At 63.4% G+C, this 16,000-nt stretch overlaps 7 protein-coding genes across 7 annotated transcripts; 5 read left to right on the top strand and 2 right to left on the bottom strand.

Annotated features, from left to right (window-relative positions):
* Positions 1-38: 38 nt before the first annotated feature.
* Positions 39-1,137, bottom strand: MSY001_0223 (uncharacterized protein; the record flags this gene model as incomplete). Its single annotated transcript, XM_018884376.1, has 2 exons — positions 39-83; positions 109-1,137. 2 exons carry the CDS (start codon positions 1,135-1,137, stop codon positions 39-41), a joined length of 1,074 nt encoding a protein of 357 aa, XP_018738866.1.
* A 200-nt stretch (positions 1,138-1,337) lies between these two features.
* MSY001_0222 (uncharacterized protein) lies at positions 1,338-2,943 on the top strand (the record flags this gene model as incomplete). The annotated part of the gene is made up of 2 exons (XM_018884365.1): positions 1,338-1,837; positions 1,863-2,943. 2 exons carry the CDS (start codon positions 1,338-1,340, stop codon positions 2,941-2,943), a joined length of 1,581 nt encoding a protein of 526 aa, XP_018738865.1.
* Positions 2,944-6,659: 3,716 nt separating this feature from the next.
* Positions 6,660-7,158, top strand: MSY001_0221 (uncharacterized protein; the record flags this gene model as incomplete). Its single annotated transcript, XM_018884354.1, has 3 exons — positions 6,660-6,940; positions 6,966-7,071; positions 7,096-7,158. The coding sequence occupies 3 exons, from the start codon at positions 6,660-6,662 to the stop codon at positions 7,156-7,158; spliced, it is 450 nt and encodes a 149-aa protein (XP_018738864.1).
* A 535-nt stretch (positions 7,159-7,693) lies between these two features.
* On the top strand, positions 7,694-8,671 carry CHS4.2 (Activator of Chs3-like protein; the record flags this gene model as incomplete). The annotated part of the gene is given in 2 exon segments (XM_018884343.1): positions 7,694-8,024; positions 8,040-8,671. 2 exon segments carry the CDS (start codon positions 7,694-7,696, stop codon positions 8,669-8,671), a joined length of 963 nt encoding a protein of 320 aa, XP_018738863.1.
* An 11-nt stretch (positions 8,672-8,682) lies between these two features.
* Positions 8,683-11,235, bottom strand: MSY001_0219 (uncharacterized protein; the record flags this gene model as incomplete). The annotated part of the gene is made up of 1 exon (XM_018884332.1): positions 8,683-11,235. The coding sequence occupies one exon, from the start codon at positions 11,233-11,235 to the stop codon at positions 8,683-8,685; it is 2,553 nt and encodes an 850-aa protein (XP_018738862.1).
* Positions 11,236-11,567: 332 nt separating this feature from the next.
* Positions 11,568-14,987, top strand: MSY001_0218 (uncharacterized protein; the record flags this gene model as incomplete). Its single annotated transcript, XM_018884320.1, has 2 exons — positions 11,568-14,695; positions 14,717-14,987. The coding sequence occupies 2 exons, from the start codon at positions 11,568-11,570 to the stop codon at positions 14,985-14,987; spliced, it is 3,399 nt and encodes a 1,132-aa protein (XP_018738861.1).
* A 41-nt stretch (positions 14,988-15,028) lies between these two features.
* On the top strand, positions 15,029-15,998 carry MSY001_0217 (uncharacterized protein; the record flags this gene model as incomplete). The annotated part of the gene is made up of 3 exons (XM_018884309.1): positions 15,029-15,536; positions 15,560-15,672; positions 15,696-15,998. 3 exons carry the CDS (start codon positions 15,029-15,031, stop codon positions 15,996-15,998), a joined length of 924 nt encoding a protein of 307 aa, XP_018738860.1.
* Between the last annotated feature and the right edge of the window lie 2 nt (positions 15,999-16,000).

Raw genomic sequence — 16,000 nt, 5'->3', positions numbered from 1 at the left:
GCGCGTCTTGGCAAGCCGCGCCGGCGACGCATTGGGCGTCAATCGGTGCTCGCCAGGCCGCTCGCGCGCCGTCGCCATCGTCGCTGACGACATGGACAGCGCTGGCACATCCTCGTTCGCCGGCCGCGCTGGCGCGAGCGACGGGCTGCTCCACAACGGGGGCTTGGCGCCCAGCGTGTTCTTGCGACACCACACGCTGATGAATAGGATGCGCTTCATGCGCCGATTGTAAAAGAACGCGAACGTGGACCACAGGAGACCAGCGCCTGCGCCGGCAAGGTCATCTTCATCAATGGTAAGGGAGGGCGACTCGAGCTTCGCGTTTGTCGACGCGTCTTGCAGTGCACCATCGCCGCCGTCCATGTCCTCGTCAAACACCGGCGCGTCGGCCATCTGCATATCTTCATCCATCATCGGTGTATCTCCCCGACCGACTATGCCCGTGTCATATCCCTCGTCGTAGGGATCCCCCCCGTCTTCCTCACCGCCCTCCTCGTCTGGCTCCGCACTCGCGTGGGGATCTGAGTCCATATCGGGATGAAAGGTGTACACTTCGCAGTCTGACGTCTGGATAATTTCATCCAGCACCGCCGGAAGGGATGCCGAGGCCGAGCGCGCGGCGCCGGGTGTCGTCTGGCTGCCACCCGATGTCGTGGGCCGCGCGTCGGTGGAGATGGGCGAGCGCGCGAGCGAGATGAGCAGCGGCGACTCGTCGAGAGCGCTGCCGAGCGACGACGGCGAGCCCGTGCCGGTGCGCAGGCTGAGCAGCGTCGATGTGAGACTGTTGAGCACGTTTGTGGAGCTGGGCTCGCGCACAAAGTCCATCGGGTTGACCTCGCTAAAGTCGTGGTCGGGGAACGCGCCGTTCAGCGTGGCGATAAGCAAAAAGAGGGTTTTGCGCGCGGACGGCTGATCCAAGCGCCCGAACGGCGAGGAGAGCGCCTCGTCCAGGTACGCAGGCGGCGAGCTCGAGGCGGACAACAGGTAGGACGACTCGAGCGACTTGAACAGGCGCTTCTCCTTGTTGACGGCCTTGCATGAATACGCCTCGATCCGGGTGAATACCTTGCATTCAGACATCTCAAAGGTGAGTGCACGCGACAACACCTCGAGTTCGGGATACTCGAGGTACTTCATCGTGGCCGTCGCCTCGCTCCGCCACGGTGGGTGTCTGCGACGCGCTCGGGCCGGGGGCGGGGGCGGCGCGCCTCCACCGCAGCCGTGCCTTTTTCGGCGAGCACGTGGCATAACCACACCACGTGATCCACGCGGGTGCGCGGGCGCGACACGAGCATCAACACGGCGGCCCACGCTTCACTCCACGCTGTCGTATCAGTATGCCTCCACGTCGCAGCACGCCCCGGAAGGGTCGTGCCGAGAGCGCCGACCCTGCCCCTGCCACGGAAGCGGCCGCTGACTCCCCTGTGACCACACCTAGGCGCACGACGCGCGGCCGCCGCGCCACGACCAAGGCCGCCGCGGCTGAAGAGTCGGTGCCGCCTGTGCCGAAGCCCAAGACGAAGTCGACGACTCGGGCGCGAGCGACCAAGGCTGGAAAGGAGGCTGTCACCAAGGCGGAGAAGGAGGCTGACCCCAAGACGGAGAAGGAGGCTGACCCTAAAACGGAGGAGGCTGACCCCAAGACGGAGGAGGCTGACCCCAAGACGGAGAAGGAGACTGATACATTGAAGAACGAGCCTGACGCGGAGGCGGAGGCGCTCGCAGAAAGTGCGACGCTCTTCGAGCGCATGCACAAGCTGCCGACGCGCACGAATCCGCGACTCGGCGAAGTCAAGTCGCGCCAAGTTAAGCTCCAGGTCATCCGGCGCGAAGACAAGTACGTGCTGCTACTCACACGACAGGGAGATTATTATTGGGCGCATCAAGCTCCCCACCGTGAATGGCGCCGAGCATGGTTTCTTGCTAAAGCGGTGCGTGTTTGTGACTAATAGCAGCTTCGACACGAATGCGATTGCCGGCTCGTCCATGTTCCGCCTTGCCTTTCCGTTTGCCGAGGCGGAGGAAGAGAGTGCGGAGATGGCCTACCTCGAGTCGCGCTTCAACACCGATGTCGCGAACGGCGGCTTTCTTCCTGCGCCGCGCACGCGTGGCCGCAAACCCGCGTCCATGCGCAAGGGCACTCTGCCGCCTGGCTCCACGGGCGTGCGCCTGCAGGGCGTGTGGATTCCGTGTGACGAGGCGCTGTCGATTGCAGCTGACTACGGTCTGAAGGAGCTGGCGCAGCCGCTGATTGATGCCACGGCGGTGCTGCCGCCAAATGAGGATGTGCCGGTGCTGAACCCTGATGCGGAGACGCTGGCTGCGATTAAGAACGGCGAAAAGGTCCAGACAGAACAGCCTGCGACGCCCGTGCGGCAGACGAAGCGCGCACGCACTGTGCGCGAGTCGGCGTCGACGACGTCAACGCCGCTTGCGGCTGTTGAGGAGATCGTTGATGTACCAGCAGCGACGACGGGTCGCCGCCCCACGCGCCGCCAGGCGCGCGCGACGGCCGCTGAGGCAGCGTCGCCTGCCGAGAACCCCCTGACGTCCGCGTCCGTGGAGGAGCAAATCGCGGAGGCCAAGCGTCTCGCTGCGCAGATCCAGTCAGAAGCTCGCACGGAGGCCATCCAGGAACGAGCGTCGGCCAAGCGCCGCGCCGAGGACGACGACGAAAACGTCGCGGAGGAGCCGCAGGCGGCCACCGGCCGCATGACGCGTGTGCTGCGCAAGCACCGCCGCCCTATCGCTGGTGCAGCAGGCATGCTTACCGCTGCAGGCGCAGTGGGTCTGGGCGCTGTGGCGCTCTACTCGGGCAACATCAACTTGTCCGCCACTGTGCCCAACGTGCTGCAGCAGCTGCAGCACGTCGACTATGCGAGTGCGCTCCAGACGATCCAGCAGAATATTCAGAACTGGGCCGTATCGTCCTGGTTTGGTTAATGGGCCCGCGCTGGAGCCGCATCCCGGGAGCTACCGCGTCGGCGGCCGCCCCCGCCGCAGAGTGGTAGATTGTGTTTCTAGTGGCATGGCACCCGCCCTTGGGCAGGTGGAGGTAACTGAGCTCGCGTGGCTGGCGTCGGTGACCGAGCGAGCCGCCTTGCCACAGGGCGTGCACGCATGTCCGATGCCCCCCCTGCCCAGGCGCCTGAGGGCGTTCTGGGCCTGCCTGCGCTTGTGCTAACACCTGCAGATCATCCTGAAAGCTCTGCGCCTGAGAACGAAGCACCCAAGACGCCCCTGCTGCTGCAGGCGGCTCCGATCACGCCCATGGTCCCTGACCTTGAGCGCTGGACGCCGGCGCCCGAGACGCCGCACCAACACTCATCGCCCCATTCGGCGATGCACCCGACGATGGATCCTTTTCTGCCGGAATCCCGCCCCACACCCACCCTGCCGCCGCTCCCGCACCTCGATCCCGCACCAAGCGAGGCGCCGGCCAAGCTCCACAAAATGTCGCGCCAGCAGCACAAAACGCGCGCATGGCGCAAGTGGACGGGCACAAATGCGATGGGCGCTGCGCGCTCTACCGTGTCTCGATTTCCTTCGCGGCTGTCATTCGGCGGTTCAAATGCACCCTCTGCGCCGATCCGCGCGAGCGTAGACGTCGATACAGGTTGCGGCAAGCGAGTCCAAAGCATCGGCGTTGTGCATGCCAATCCATCCACCGAGAACCTGTCCTCGGTATCCAGTCGGGAGGACTCGGCGCTGTCGAACGGCCCCATGCCAGGTACCATGTCCAGCTACAACGCGCCGATGCCCTTTCTGGGTGTGACCGGCCCCAGCACACTGCCATCGCTCCTCCTCGAGGCGCGGCGCTCGCTTGCGCCGGAAGACTCTGTGTCGCAGCGTGGATCCCTCGTTGACGAGCAGCTTCGGCAGGCTATGAGCGCCATACTGGAGCCAGACCCCTCACAGTCGTCGGGCTCACGCTCGCCCTCCGAGCCGTCCGCACAGGGTCCAGGAGCGGAGCGATTTGAGCTGCCGCCCAGTGCACATGAGCCTTCGGCACCAACGAACACGGCGCGGCCAGAGGATCTGTCGCCTACGTCGCCGCTCAAAGCACCGCGCCCAATGGTCCCATCAAAACTCCTCGATGTCTCATGGGGAGAACCCTCGTATGACTCGGACTCGAGCCAGGACGACGATATGCAGGGGCCTTCCATGCTCCATTACATGCAGACCCTGAGTCTGGAACATGGCGCATGCCTCACGAACAAGGAAATGCGCGCCAAGATGCGGCAGTCGCGCAAGCTTCACGCCGAGCCGCGAGACGAGGCCGACGCGCGCCACGACGCATCCTTCCGTTCGCAGCTGGGTAACGCCCTCCGGCTCCACCGCCACCGAAGCGGTGATGAAGCCTCGTCAGCTGTGTCGACCCAACCACGCACGCCGTCGCCGCCTGCTGACAATGCGAGCGTAGGCGCCAAGCTTCGGTCAATACTTACAACGCCAGCGCGGTCTGACACCAGCGATGCGCGCAGTCTGCGCAGCATTCCAGCGATGCCATCTCGCGACACAGGCGCACGACCACATGTGTGGCGACGGCGCAAGCGGCGTGCATGGGACGAGGCACTAGCCATGAGTGACGCTGAAGATGACGACGACGACGACGAACGTTTGCATTCGTCTGAGCCGCGAGTGGTTCTATCGCCGCTCCCGCCACATTCTGAGCCGGAGCTCGTATACGACCTACTGCACGAGAACCAGCGGGGTATCGTATTGTTTGGCATCTCTAAGCGGTTCAGCTCCAACGTGCTCTTCATCACCGACCCTGCGCCATGGACGGATGTACACGGCGTCAACACTGCCCTTAACACATCGACGTTCCAGCTGCCAGACTCGTCGTGGGAATGGGTGCATCCTACATGGATGGTCGACATGACCGGCGACACTGACGAGGACGGCTGGCAGTACAGCGGGAGCTTTACTGGTCTACGATTTTGGCGTCGTCCTATCGCCGTGGCTTCCAAGCCGGGCCTCCAGCGCTGGTGGCAGCGGCTGCACATGTCTGCCTATGACCGCCACCTCAGTCGGCAAGCGAAGATGCAGAACAAGGAGGCACAACGCGCTGACGAGGGCTTCGAGGCTGTGATGCGCAACATCCGCACACGTTCGCTCAAGTGGTCCGGCGTGCCAACCATGTTTACTTTTGTGCGGCGGCGCCGCTGGGTACGGTTGCGCCGCCGTGTCGCACTGGTGCGCCTCTCCGAGGGCGTGAATTTGATGACGGCGGATGGCACGACCTCTGTACGCCCCCGCAAAGAGGTGCTGGACGCCACGTTGCCTGGGACCTCGGCCATGGCGCAGCCCGTCGACGAGGCCCCGCCGGGCGGTGACCTGCTTCTTGCGAAGCAGCGTCTGCACCTCCTCCTGCCATTCTTCCTCCTTCCGCCGAACCAGATATCGGAGCTGCTACCCCCCGGCTCGCCACCCATCTATGAGCTGGATGCGTGGAGCCACCATTTCCGGCTCATCCTCGAGCAGGAGACCTCTTTGCAGAACCCCTTTTTCGCCCTCGGTTGGATCCAGCGGTGGCTCGCGCGGCCGGACTTGACGGAGGTCACTCGCGATTTGCGGTATCAGGAGCGCGACTATCAAAGGGCCTACCAGGCAGCGCCCTGGGACCTGCCGCCGCTGCCGACTGAGAGGCTGGCGAAGGACGTGAGCCCTGCGTCTGGGCGCGCTGCTCTCCCGCCCGTGCACATGTACAGCCCGCATGAGCGGTCACAGCCATACTCACCTGCAGAAAGCCTGCTGCTCTCTGCGGCAGCGCCCGGCGAGGCGCTGCCATCGGTGGTGCGCCAGGCTGTGGTCGAGCATAATTTCGAGATGGCGAGCCTCCTAATGCGATTGTGCTCGATTGACCGCCTGCGCGTGGACTTGTGGCTCGTGTGGCTGGGTATCCACCACTGGGACGAGCTACCAGCAGGGTGCGAGAGCGATGTCGGCGGCCCCCTATCGATGCTGCAGCACGAATGGCACCGGCACCGCGAGGTCGTCCACCGCACGCAGGCACTGGGCCGCACGCCTGCCATGTTCTCGCCCCTGGTCGAGCGCATTCTGCGCAAGCAGATCCACGACTATACCCGATCCCCTACCATCTTACTGGATGTATGGGATATGATTGTGGCACATGTACGTATGCTTTACTGACGCAGCTCCACGACCTGCTCAGCATGTTCGACCACGAATTATCGCGGCATCAGCTGCTAGAGCATATTCGCCGTCTTGCCGCGACCGATTTTTCTCCCAGGTCAAATAAGGCGAATGTGCCTGTGTGCCAGCATCAAGGCGACCCGCGCTGGCGTGTGATGCGCAACGGCGCTGTGCGGCTGCCGCTTGTGCCGGGCCTGACATTAGACTCATAGTCACGACGCGACGCGACGCGAGAAGCACGTGATCACTACACGTGGTTTGTAGGCGGACGACACGCCCCGGGGCCTCCCATCTCTCTCCAAGTATGGCGGAGCATCTGGTACGCACCGCGGCGTTCTGTGGATCATGTACTAACCACACCTTTTCTTCTATGTATACAGTCTGAAGGTATGCATTTTTTTTTTTTTTGCTGACGATCAGAACAAATTGCCGGTATGTGGCGTCTTTAGTGAGCTAACGTGCTAGAGTTCAAGGAGGCCTTCTCCCTGTTTGACAAGGGTATGTACATCTCTCTCACGCAAGATGGCGATGGCAGCATCACGACGAAGGAACTGGGCACTGTGATGCGCTCGCTGGGTCAGAACCCTACCGAGGCGGAGCTGCAGGATATGGTGAACGAGATCGATGCGGATGGCGATGGCACGATAGACTTTCCCGAGTTCCTTACGATGATGGCGCGCAAGATGAAGGACACTGACAGCGAGGAGGAGATCAAGGAGGCCTTCCGTGTGTTTGACAAGGATGGTAATGGCTTCATCAGCGCAGCAGAGCTGCGTCATGTGTATGTGCGGCCACCTTACAGCCAGCATGACCAACCTGGGTGAAAAGCTTTCGGACCAGGAGGTCGAGGAGATGATCCGTGAGGCCGACACTGACGGCGACGGCCAGATCAACTACGACGAGTTTGTTCGCGTACGTACCTCCTGCTCACACCAGATGATGATGAGCAAGGTACCTATATCCTCTCTGACCCTAGTAACTGTACCCATCCTATCATAGTGTCATACACTGATCGCCAAAATGCACTCTTTCTTTAGGGTCCTGGGCGGTCGCAGCCGCGATTCGCTCCACGGGTGTAAGCCACGTGGTCAGGAGCACGGCCACCGCCTGCAGCTGGTATCCCCACGACAGATCTCTTCGGCGGCGCTCGGCTCGGTGTTCAAACGGATTGAGTGTCCTGGGCATGTACATGGCCGCACATCCTAGTGAGTGCATGCCTGGCGTCCCCGAAAGGCAATCAACATTTTCGCCGGGCCTGCACGGCCCGTCGTCGCGGCCTTCTTCCTTGTTCGATATGGGGCCCTTATCGCCTGTATCGTTGCGGTCGTCGTCGCCCCAGGTGCCATGCATGGCATCGCCGCGCAGCGGATGGCGCACGAGTCGCGACTCGCTGACGCTTGCAGGGCCCTACAAGCGCTCGAGCGTCGAGGAGCTCCGCCGGCGGCTCGCCACCGACACGACTGACCCGGAGCAGCAGTTTGCGCACGCTCTGCAACTGATCGAGGCATCCCATCATCTCGAGGACAGTAATGAAATGCCTAAACAAGCTCGCAAGTATCGCGAGTCTCTTTTGCACGAAGGTATGCGGGTCATCAAAAAGCTGGCCACGACGCCTGTAGCGCCGGGCCAGCCACCGTTCGCCGAGGCACAATTCTATATGGCCAACTGCTACGGCAATGGACGCAACGGGGTTAGTATTGACCACGTCAAGTCATATCATCTGTATGTGCAGGCATCGAAGCAGAATCATGCGGCAGCGACGTACCGCACGGCGGTATGCAACGAGCTGGGTGCTGGGACCAAGCGCAACTATGAGCTCGCCATGCGCTTCTACCGCAAATCAGCTTCGCTTAGCGACACGGCCGGTATGTACAAACTAGGCCTGATCCTGCTGCATGGCCTCCTTGATCAGCCGGCGAACCCCCGCGAGGCCATAGTGTGGCTGCGCCGCGCCGCGAGCCAGGCCGACGAAGATCACCCACATGCCCTGCACGAGCTTGCACTACACTACGAGGATCCCGCTGGAAAGGTCGTGCCGCACGACGAGGTGGTGGCACGGGACCTCTATACCCAGGCGGCGCGGCTGGGGCACGCACCGTCGCAGTGCAAGTTGGGTGACGCCTTTGCCAACGGCACCCTAGCCTGCCCCGTCGATGCACGGAGCAGCATCAGCTGGTATACCATGGCGGCCAACAAGGGCCTGGGCGAGGCAGAGCTCGCGCTCAGCGGCTGGTTCCTCACAGGTGCCGAAGGCGTTTTGCCGCAAAGCGACACAGAGGCGTACCAATGGGCGCGCCGTGCGGCGGCTAAGGGCATCGCTAACGCCGAATATGCCATTGGGCACTATACCGAGGTCGGTATCGGCACACCCGTGAACTTCGATGAGGCCAAGCGCTGGTACAGCAAGGCCGCCGCGCAGCATCACGCACGTGCTGCGCAGCGCCTGCAGGACTGGAAGACGAACCATAGTCGCTCGAGCCCGGGCGCCGAGAAAGAGTGCGTCATCATGTAATTGGCAACTATTTAGGACGTGAGCAGCGGCGTAGGGCCGTGCGAAGGCACCTCGTTCAGATTCGTCAGCATCGCTTGCACAGTGGGGTCGTCCAGGAACGCCTCCAAGTCGGTGCCTGCCGTTTCAGTCGGCTTGCTCACATGTCCAAACGACTGGACATGGGGGCCTGGCAGAGCAGCCACACCCGCCTCGCGCGGCGCGCCCATATGGGCGGCCACACCAAGCCCGCCACTTTGCGTGAACGCCTCGAGGTGCTGCGCAAACGCCGGCGCACCATGCAGCTCAATACCATTAAAGGCGTCCGCACTAAACCCACTCGGCCCCGTTCCATCGCTCACGGTCAGTGCGTCACCAGACTCGCCCACAGTGCCGGGCAGCACACCCAGTCCACACGCCGATAGGAGGCCATACGGATCCTCGATCAGGTCGACCAGCGACTCCTCCTCTGGTGGCGACCCGGCGGGCGAGCCCGAGGGCGTCGACGAGGCGTCTTCCACCGTGGTTGAGCGGGGCTGGCGCGCAGGCGGCTCCGTGAGCGCACGCGAAGCGGGTTCTCGCGTATGAGAATCAGGGCCAGGGGCCTCGGCGCTCGCCGCAGGCGGCGCGTCTTCGCGGGCGTCCCACACTGCCATCCACGGTGCCGGATCCGCAAACAGCTCCTTCATGCCCGGCCCACTCTCGCCGAGGGTTAACGGCAACGCCTCGCCCAGGCCCAGCGTTGTCGGACTCGGCACCGAAGGCTGCCATGCCTCGCCATTCGGCAACCGGCTCGGCGTACGCACCTCGCGCTTGGGCGCAGGCTTTGCACGCGAGGTTCGCCCCGCACTGGGGCTCGGCGGACCACCCAGCATATCCGCTTCTTCGTCCAGCATGCCCAAGCCCATAAACGGATTCACAGGTGGCAGCATACGCGCCGGCGATGTGAGCGCATCGCGCCTCGCCTCTGTGCGAGCCTTTTTGGGCATCGGTGACGACGCCGAGTGCGCCGTTGACGCATACGGATTGACGTCAGCCACCGTACCCGGCGGCTGCTTCCGCGGACTGCGGCGCACCGGGCTCGACATCGGCTTAGGATGGCCGTGACATCGCGGCGACGCGGCCATTGCCTGCTGATCGTCGAAGTCCATATCGGCCTCGTTCATGAGGGTGTTCAGCACCGTGTTCGGCGACGAATTCATCATAGCCGACGGGATGCCAAAGCCGGCTGATGGACTCGTAAAGGCACTCGGACGTGACGTCCGGCGCGGACTTTTGTAGTGGGCGGCGGGAGACACACCGGCGCGCAGCGCCGGCGGCGGGCTTCTCGCCGGTGGCACATTCTCGTCGCGGCGCTGCTGGAGGCGCTCCGCGTCGCGGTTCGCCACAGCACTCAATGTACGCGCGAGACTCGAGCGTGGCGTGTCGGTCGTGCTCTTAGGTCGCTTCGGGCGCTCCGGCAGCGCCTTGGCCTGGGTATCACGTTTCTTCTCGTCTTTGCCGGGGCGCGCCACAAAGTTGCGCACATAGTCGGGACGCGCAACACCGTACTTGGCAAAGTACAGGCCGCACGGATTGCACGCCTGCCACCGCGCCTCCGAGTGTGTCTCGATCGGTCCCTGATCACCATACTGCGGCGTCCATGTCAGCGGCACAGCATCACTGGGCGGGCGCTCGCTCGCGGGGTGATGAATCGTGACGCCAGCAGGCAGCGTCAGGATGCGCCATGTCGTCGCATGCCGCGTCCCACAGTTGTAGCAGATCCGCGGCAGCTCCGTGCGGGTATCGCGCAAACCAGGCCGCTGCGCACGCGCTGACTTGCTCTCATTCTGCGACGGCTTGGGCGTTGCATGGGCGGGGGGCGTGGCCGTCTCACTCGGCGTGGGGATCACACCGCTCTGCATGGCCTCCGCCACCATGCCCAGGAGGCCCATCAGGTGCGCCTGCTGCTCGCTCGTTAGAGAGCCTTGGTGCGCCTGCATGGCCTGCAGCACCTGCAGCACCTGTGCACCGGCCTGGTTCGACGGGGACGGCGACGACGCCAGCGCCGGGGCCGCCACAGGGGGCGATGACTCGGTTGAGGACGGCTCCGCTGCTTTGGAGGCACCGCCTGGACTCGGCACAAGCGCCGTGGATGCCATACCACGCATCCGGTGCTGGTATTGCTCACGCCCACGCTGCGATGCTTCTTTGAGCCGCAGAACAATCTCGAGCACATCGGTGCCTGGCACATCCTCCTCATCTGACGAAAACGCGGAGCTGTTCCGTGCCTCGGTGCGGACCGGCCCGGTGACATGAGAGGTGCCGTCGCCCGGCTCCTCGAGGCCGCCGCTGAAGAAGCCTTTTCCAACGAACACTTGCGCCCCCGGAGCCCGGCGTGGGCTCGCGAGCACAGAAACGGGCCGTGGCGACTCCTCGGGGTCCACGGCGTAGACAATGTAGTCGTTGCTCTTGTCGAGTAGGAGCTCTGGACTCGCACAGCACACGGCATTCAGACATAATTTTAGCGATACACGTCCCAGCAGCACATCTGTACCGCGCTGCCGCGCGATCCGGACCGGTACACGCCGCTCGGTACGCGCGATCATGGTATGGGGGCTCGCGTCGAGCGTGTAAAGGACCTTGACTAGAGCGCGTTAGCTCTGTACAAAGTCTCGACATACCTTCCATGCAGCAACGCTGACTACGTTGCCTCGCACCTGATGCCATGGTGGGATCCAGCCGCCAAGCAGGTGGTGGCGCGAAAATACGTCAGTTCTCGGGAGCCCACGAAACGCGCCGCCGCCCGCCGCTGCACGCGCAATGGACGCGTGCGCGTCCGCCTCATTCGGGGCTCGTGCCTGCTATCACGTGACTTACAGGCGCACGCCGTGCAGGAGCGTCTGCGACAGTCGGTGGGCGTCGTTCGCGTGCGGGCAGCATGGAGGACGACCCGCTGTACAAGCTCGAGTTCCTGTCGCTGGTCTCCAAGATCTCGACAGAAATTGAGAACCACTTGGGGATCAACGACCGTGTCCTCGCTGAATTTGTCATCTCGCTACATGACCAGGCAGGCGGCTCGCTCCCTGCGTTCCAGGCGAAGCTCGACGAGATCGGCGCCGACTTCGCGGCCGAGTTCGTCGAAAATCTGGATCGACTCATTACGACGCTGCATCCAAAGCACAAGAAGGCGAAGCAGGAAAAGGAGGCGCGCGCTCGCGCGCTCAAGGCTGGCGATGCGCGGGAGCGCCAGGCCGTCATGCTCCCTGGACTAGCGATCCAAGATCAAGCGTGGGCTCCTCCTGATTATTACGATGAGGCCGCGCCGCGCAAGCGGACGACGGCTTTGGCCGCCGCCGGCGCGGCGCCTGAGCGCCCGCGCGCGCCCGAGCCGGAGCGTGGCCGATCGCGGGCGCCCGTGGCGCCACCGGACGAGACGCCTGTTCTGAACAAGATCTACGATGGCATCGTATCGGGGGTAAAGGACTTTGGTGCATTTGTCACTTTGGACGGCGTTGTTGGGCGCCAGGATGGCCTCGTTCACATCAGCGCCCTGACGCAAGGGCGTGTAGGTCACCCTTCGGATGTGGTGGCGCGTGGCCAGCCGGTGAAGGTGAAGGTTGTCTCGATCCAGGGGCAGCGCATTGGACTCTCGATGCGCGACGTCGACCAACAGACTGGGCGTGACCTCGGTGCTCTGCAGCAGGCGCGCGCGGACGCAGAGCGCTCACGCGCCATGACGGGAGCCAACGCGGCTCCTTTGGGTCGCTCTGCCGCTGGGGCGCCACCCGCGCCCCCACTGCCGGACGATCGGCGCGGGCGCGGTATCAAGCGGCTTACGAGCCCTGAACGATGGGAGATCAAACAGCTGATTGCTAGTGGTGTGGCCAAGGCCTCCGACTACCCTGAGCTCATGGAGGAAGAGTTTTCCACGCCTGCCTCGCGTCTCGCTGGCGACGACGCCGATGAAGAGGTGGAAATCGAAGTGAACGAAAAAGAGGCGCCGTTCCTGGCGGGCCAGACGGCCGCGTCACTGGAGCTGTCGCCCGTGAAGATTGTCAAGGCGCCGGACGGCTCGCTCAATCGTGCGGCACAGGCCGGCACGGCACTCGCGAAGGAGCGGCGTGAACTGAAGCAGCAGGAAATGAACGAGGCGGCCGAGCGCCAGTCGCGCGATACCTCCACGGGGTGGCTTGATCCCATGGCGCAGGCGAGCGATAAGAAGTTTGCGCAGGACCTCAAGGGCCAAGCGCGGGGCCAACATGCGCAGCAGCAGCCTGCGTGGAAGAAGCACGCCTTCAACAAGACGACCACATTCGGCAAGATCACCACACTGAGCATGCAGGAGCAGCGGGAGAGCTTGCCCATCTTCAAGCTGCGCGAGCAGCTAGTCCAGGCGGTGCGCGACAACCAGGTCTTGGTCGTCGTCGGTGATACGGGCTCCGGCAAAACGACGCAGCTGACCCAGTACCTGGCTGAGGAAGGCTTTGCGGACCACGGCAAGATTGGGTGCACACAGCCGCGCCGTGTGGCCGCTGTGAGTGTGGCCAAGCGTGTGGCCGAGGAGGTTGGCTGCCGTGTGGGCCAAGAGGTCGGGTACACGATCCGCTTCGAGGACTGCACTGGCCCCGAGACACGCATCAAGTACATGACTGACGGTATGCTCCAGCGCGAGTGCCTGGTCGACCCGGACGTGCGTGCCTACTCGGTTCTTATGCTGGACGAGGCGCACGAGCGCACTATTGCCACAGATGTGCTGTTTGGCCTGCTGAAAAAAGCCCTCAAGAAGCGGCCGGACCTGAAGCTTATTGTGACGTCGGCCACTCTCGACGCCGAGAAGTTCAGCACATACTTTTTTGGGTGCCCCATATTCACGATTCCGGGTCGGACGTACCCCGTCGAAATTTTGTATACCAAGGAGCCGGAGCCCGACTATCTCGATGCCAGTCTTATAACGGTGATGCAGATTCACCTCTCTGAGCCACCCGGCGACATCCTGGTCTTCCTCACGGGCCAGGAAGAAATTGATACCAGCTGTGAGATTTTGTACGAGCGCATGCGTGCGCTGGGCCCCAGCGTGCCTGAGCTCATTATTTTGCCGGTGTACTCGGCACTGCCGAGCGAGATGCAGTCGCGCATCTTTGAGCCGGCGCCGCCAGGCGCCCGCAAAGTCGTGCTGGCCACGAACATTGCCGAGACGAGTATTACAATCGACGGCATTTACTATGTGGTCGACCCCGGCTTTGTCAAGCAGAACGCATACGACCCGCGCCTCGGTATGGACTCGCTGGTCGTCACGCCTATCTCTCAGGCCCAGGCGCGGCAGCGATGTGGCCGCGCAGGGCGTACAGGTCCCGGCAAGTGCTATCGGCTGTACACGGAGGCTGCGTTCCGCAATGAGATGCTGCCGAATCCCATCCCTGATATTCAGCGACAAAACCTGTCGTCGACGATCCTGTCGCTCAAAGCCATGGGCATCAATGACCTGCTGCACTTTGACTTCATGGATCCGCCGCCGGCGCAGACGATGCTCACGGCGCTCGAATCGCTGTACGCGCTCTCCGCCCTGGACGACGAGGGCCTGCTTACCCGCCTGGGGCGCAAGATGGCCGATTTCCCGATGGATCCGCCGATGGCCAAGATGCTTATTGCGAGTGTGGACCTCGGGTGCAGCGAGGAGCTGCTGAGCATTGTGGCGATGCTCAGCATCCCCAATGTGTTCTACCGCCCCAAAGACAAGCAGGCGCAGGCCGATGCCAAACGCGCCAAGTTCTTCCAGCCGGAGGGCGATCACCTGACGCTGCTGACCGTGTACAATTCGTGGGTCGCGAGCCGCTGCTCGATGCCGTGGTGCGTCGACAACTTTATCCAGGGCCGGGCCCTGCGGCGCGCGCAGGACGTGCGCAAGCAGCTCGTGGGTATCATGGACCGCTATCACCACGATATCCTATCGTGCGGCAGCAACTACAACCGCGTCCGCCGCGCTATCTGCTCCGGTTACTTCCGCAATGCGGCCAAGCGCGATCCGCAGGAAGGCTACCGCACGCTGGCTGAGGGCGGCGGTAACGTGTATCTGCATCCATCTAGCAGCCTCTTCCACCGTCCACCCGAGTATGTTGTGTACCATGAGGTCGTGATGACGTCCAAGGAGTACATGCGTGAGGTGACAGCGATCGAGCCCAAGTGGCTCGTCGAGGTTGCGCCGCGCTTCTTCCGCACGGCAGACCCTGCGAACATCTCCAAGCGCAAGCGCCAGGAAAAGGTGCAGCCCCTGTTCAACCGGTACGCGAAGGACCAGGACGAGTGGCGTCTGTCCAAGCAGCAGCGCCTCGCACGTGTCGTGCAGTCGCAGACCTTCTAAGTAGGCCAGGTAGCCACGTGCTCTCCACACGTCCCTCCGCCATGTCCGTGGGCGAGGCCGAGCGCCTCGACACGCCCGAGGCCGACGAGACGAGCGGTGAATTGACGCCGGTTGACTATGAGGCGGGCGAACCTGAGTCCGAGGAGCCAGAGGACGACGACACGTACATGTCGGAGGAGGACGACGACGAAGTGGACGAGCTCGTCGACGAAGTGGACGAGAGCGAGGTGCCCGAAACAAACCGACGCTCTCGGCGCGCGCCGCTGCGCATTACGCTCAAGCGAAAGAGTGTGAAGGAAACACCTCCGCGCCGCAAGTCCGCTCGGGCGCCCAAGCGCTCTGCACGCGCGCGCCAAATGGACGATGGTGCGTCGCGTGCCGGGGAGGACGTGGAGGAGGACGACGAGGGCGAGGATGACGAGCTGGAAGGCGACGACTCGGACGAAGCGTCGAACGCTGCAAGCGAGGCGCCGATGACGGCTCGCCAATTGGCGCGGGCGAACCGCGCGCGTGGTCTGTCGACCGAAGAGCTGGTCGAGCTTCCTATGGGTATGCCTTTACCACTGACGCAGAATCTTCCAAGAAAAAGAAGCTCTCGGAAACGGAGCTCGCACTGCGGCGCTCCGAGACGGCGCGCAGGCGGCGTAATCAGAGCGAACGCAAGCTTGAAGACGACAAGATCGAGGTACGTACGCGCTACTTACCTAGACTATCAATCGTCTACTGAAGAAGCAGGCCGGCAAAGTGCGGGGCAAGGGCGACAACGAAGGCGCAGAGGACGCTGACGCGCCACGAAAGCCTCGTGATATGAAGGCCAACCACCCGCAGCCCATGTTCCGCTACGTCAACCGGGCCGACCAGTCCCTGCTGGCAGTGCCACTGGGCCCACCGTTCGTGCCTGCCGCGAACACAGCGAATGTAACGGAAGAGGAGGGGTTGTATGATGCTACATTGCGCCGCGCATTTGGCATGTCGCGCGAGCTATGGGCGCCGCGCGTCGCCAGCCGCTAGGC

Source organism: Malassezia sympodialis, genomic scaffold, assembly GCF_000349305.1.
Source record: "Malassezia sympodialis ATCC 42132 genomic scaffold, msy_sf_1, whole genome shotgun sequence".
Lineage (NCBI taxonomy): Eukaryota > Fungi > Basidiomycota > Malasseziomycetes > Malasseziales > Malasseziaceae > Malassezia > Malassezia sympodialis.
Note: the sequence above shows the minus strand (reverse complement) of the source record. Positions and strands in the feature narration are given on the sequence as shown.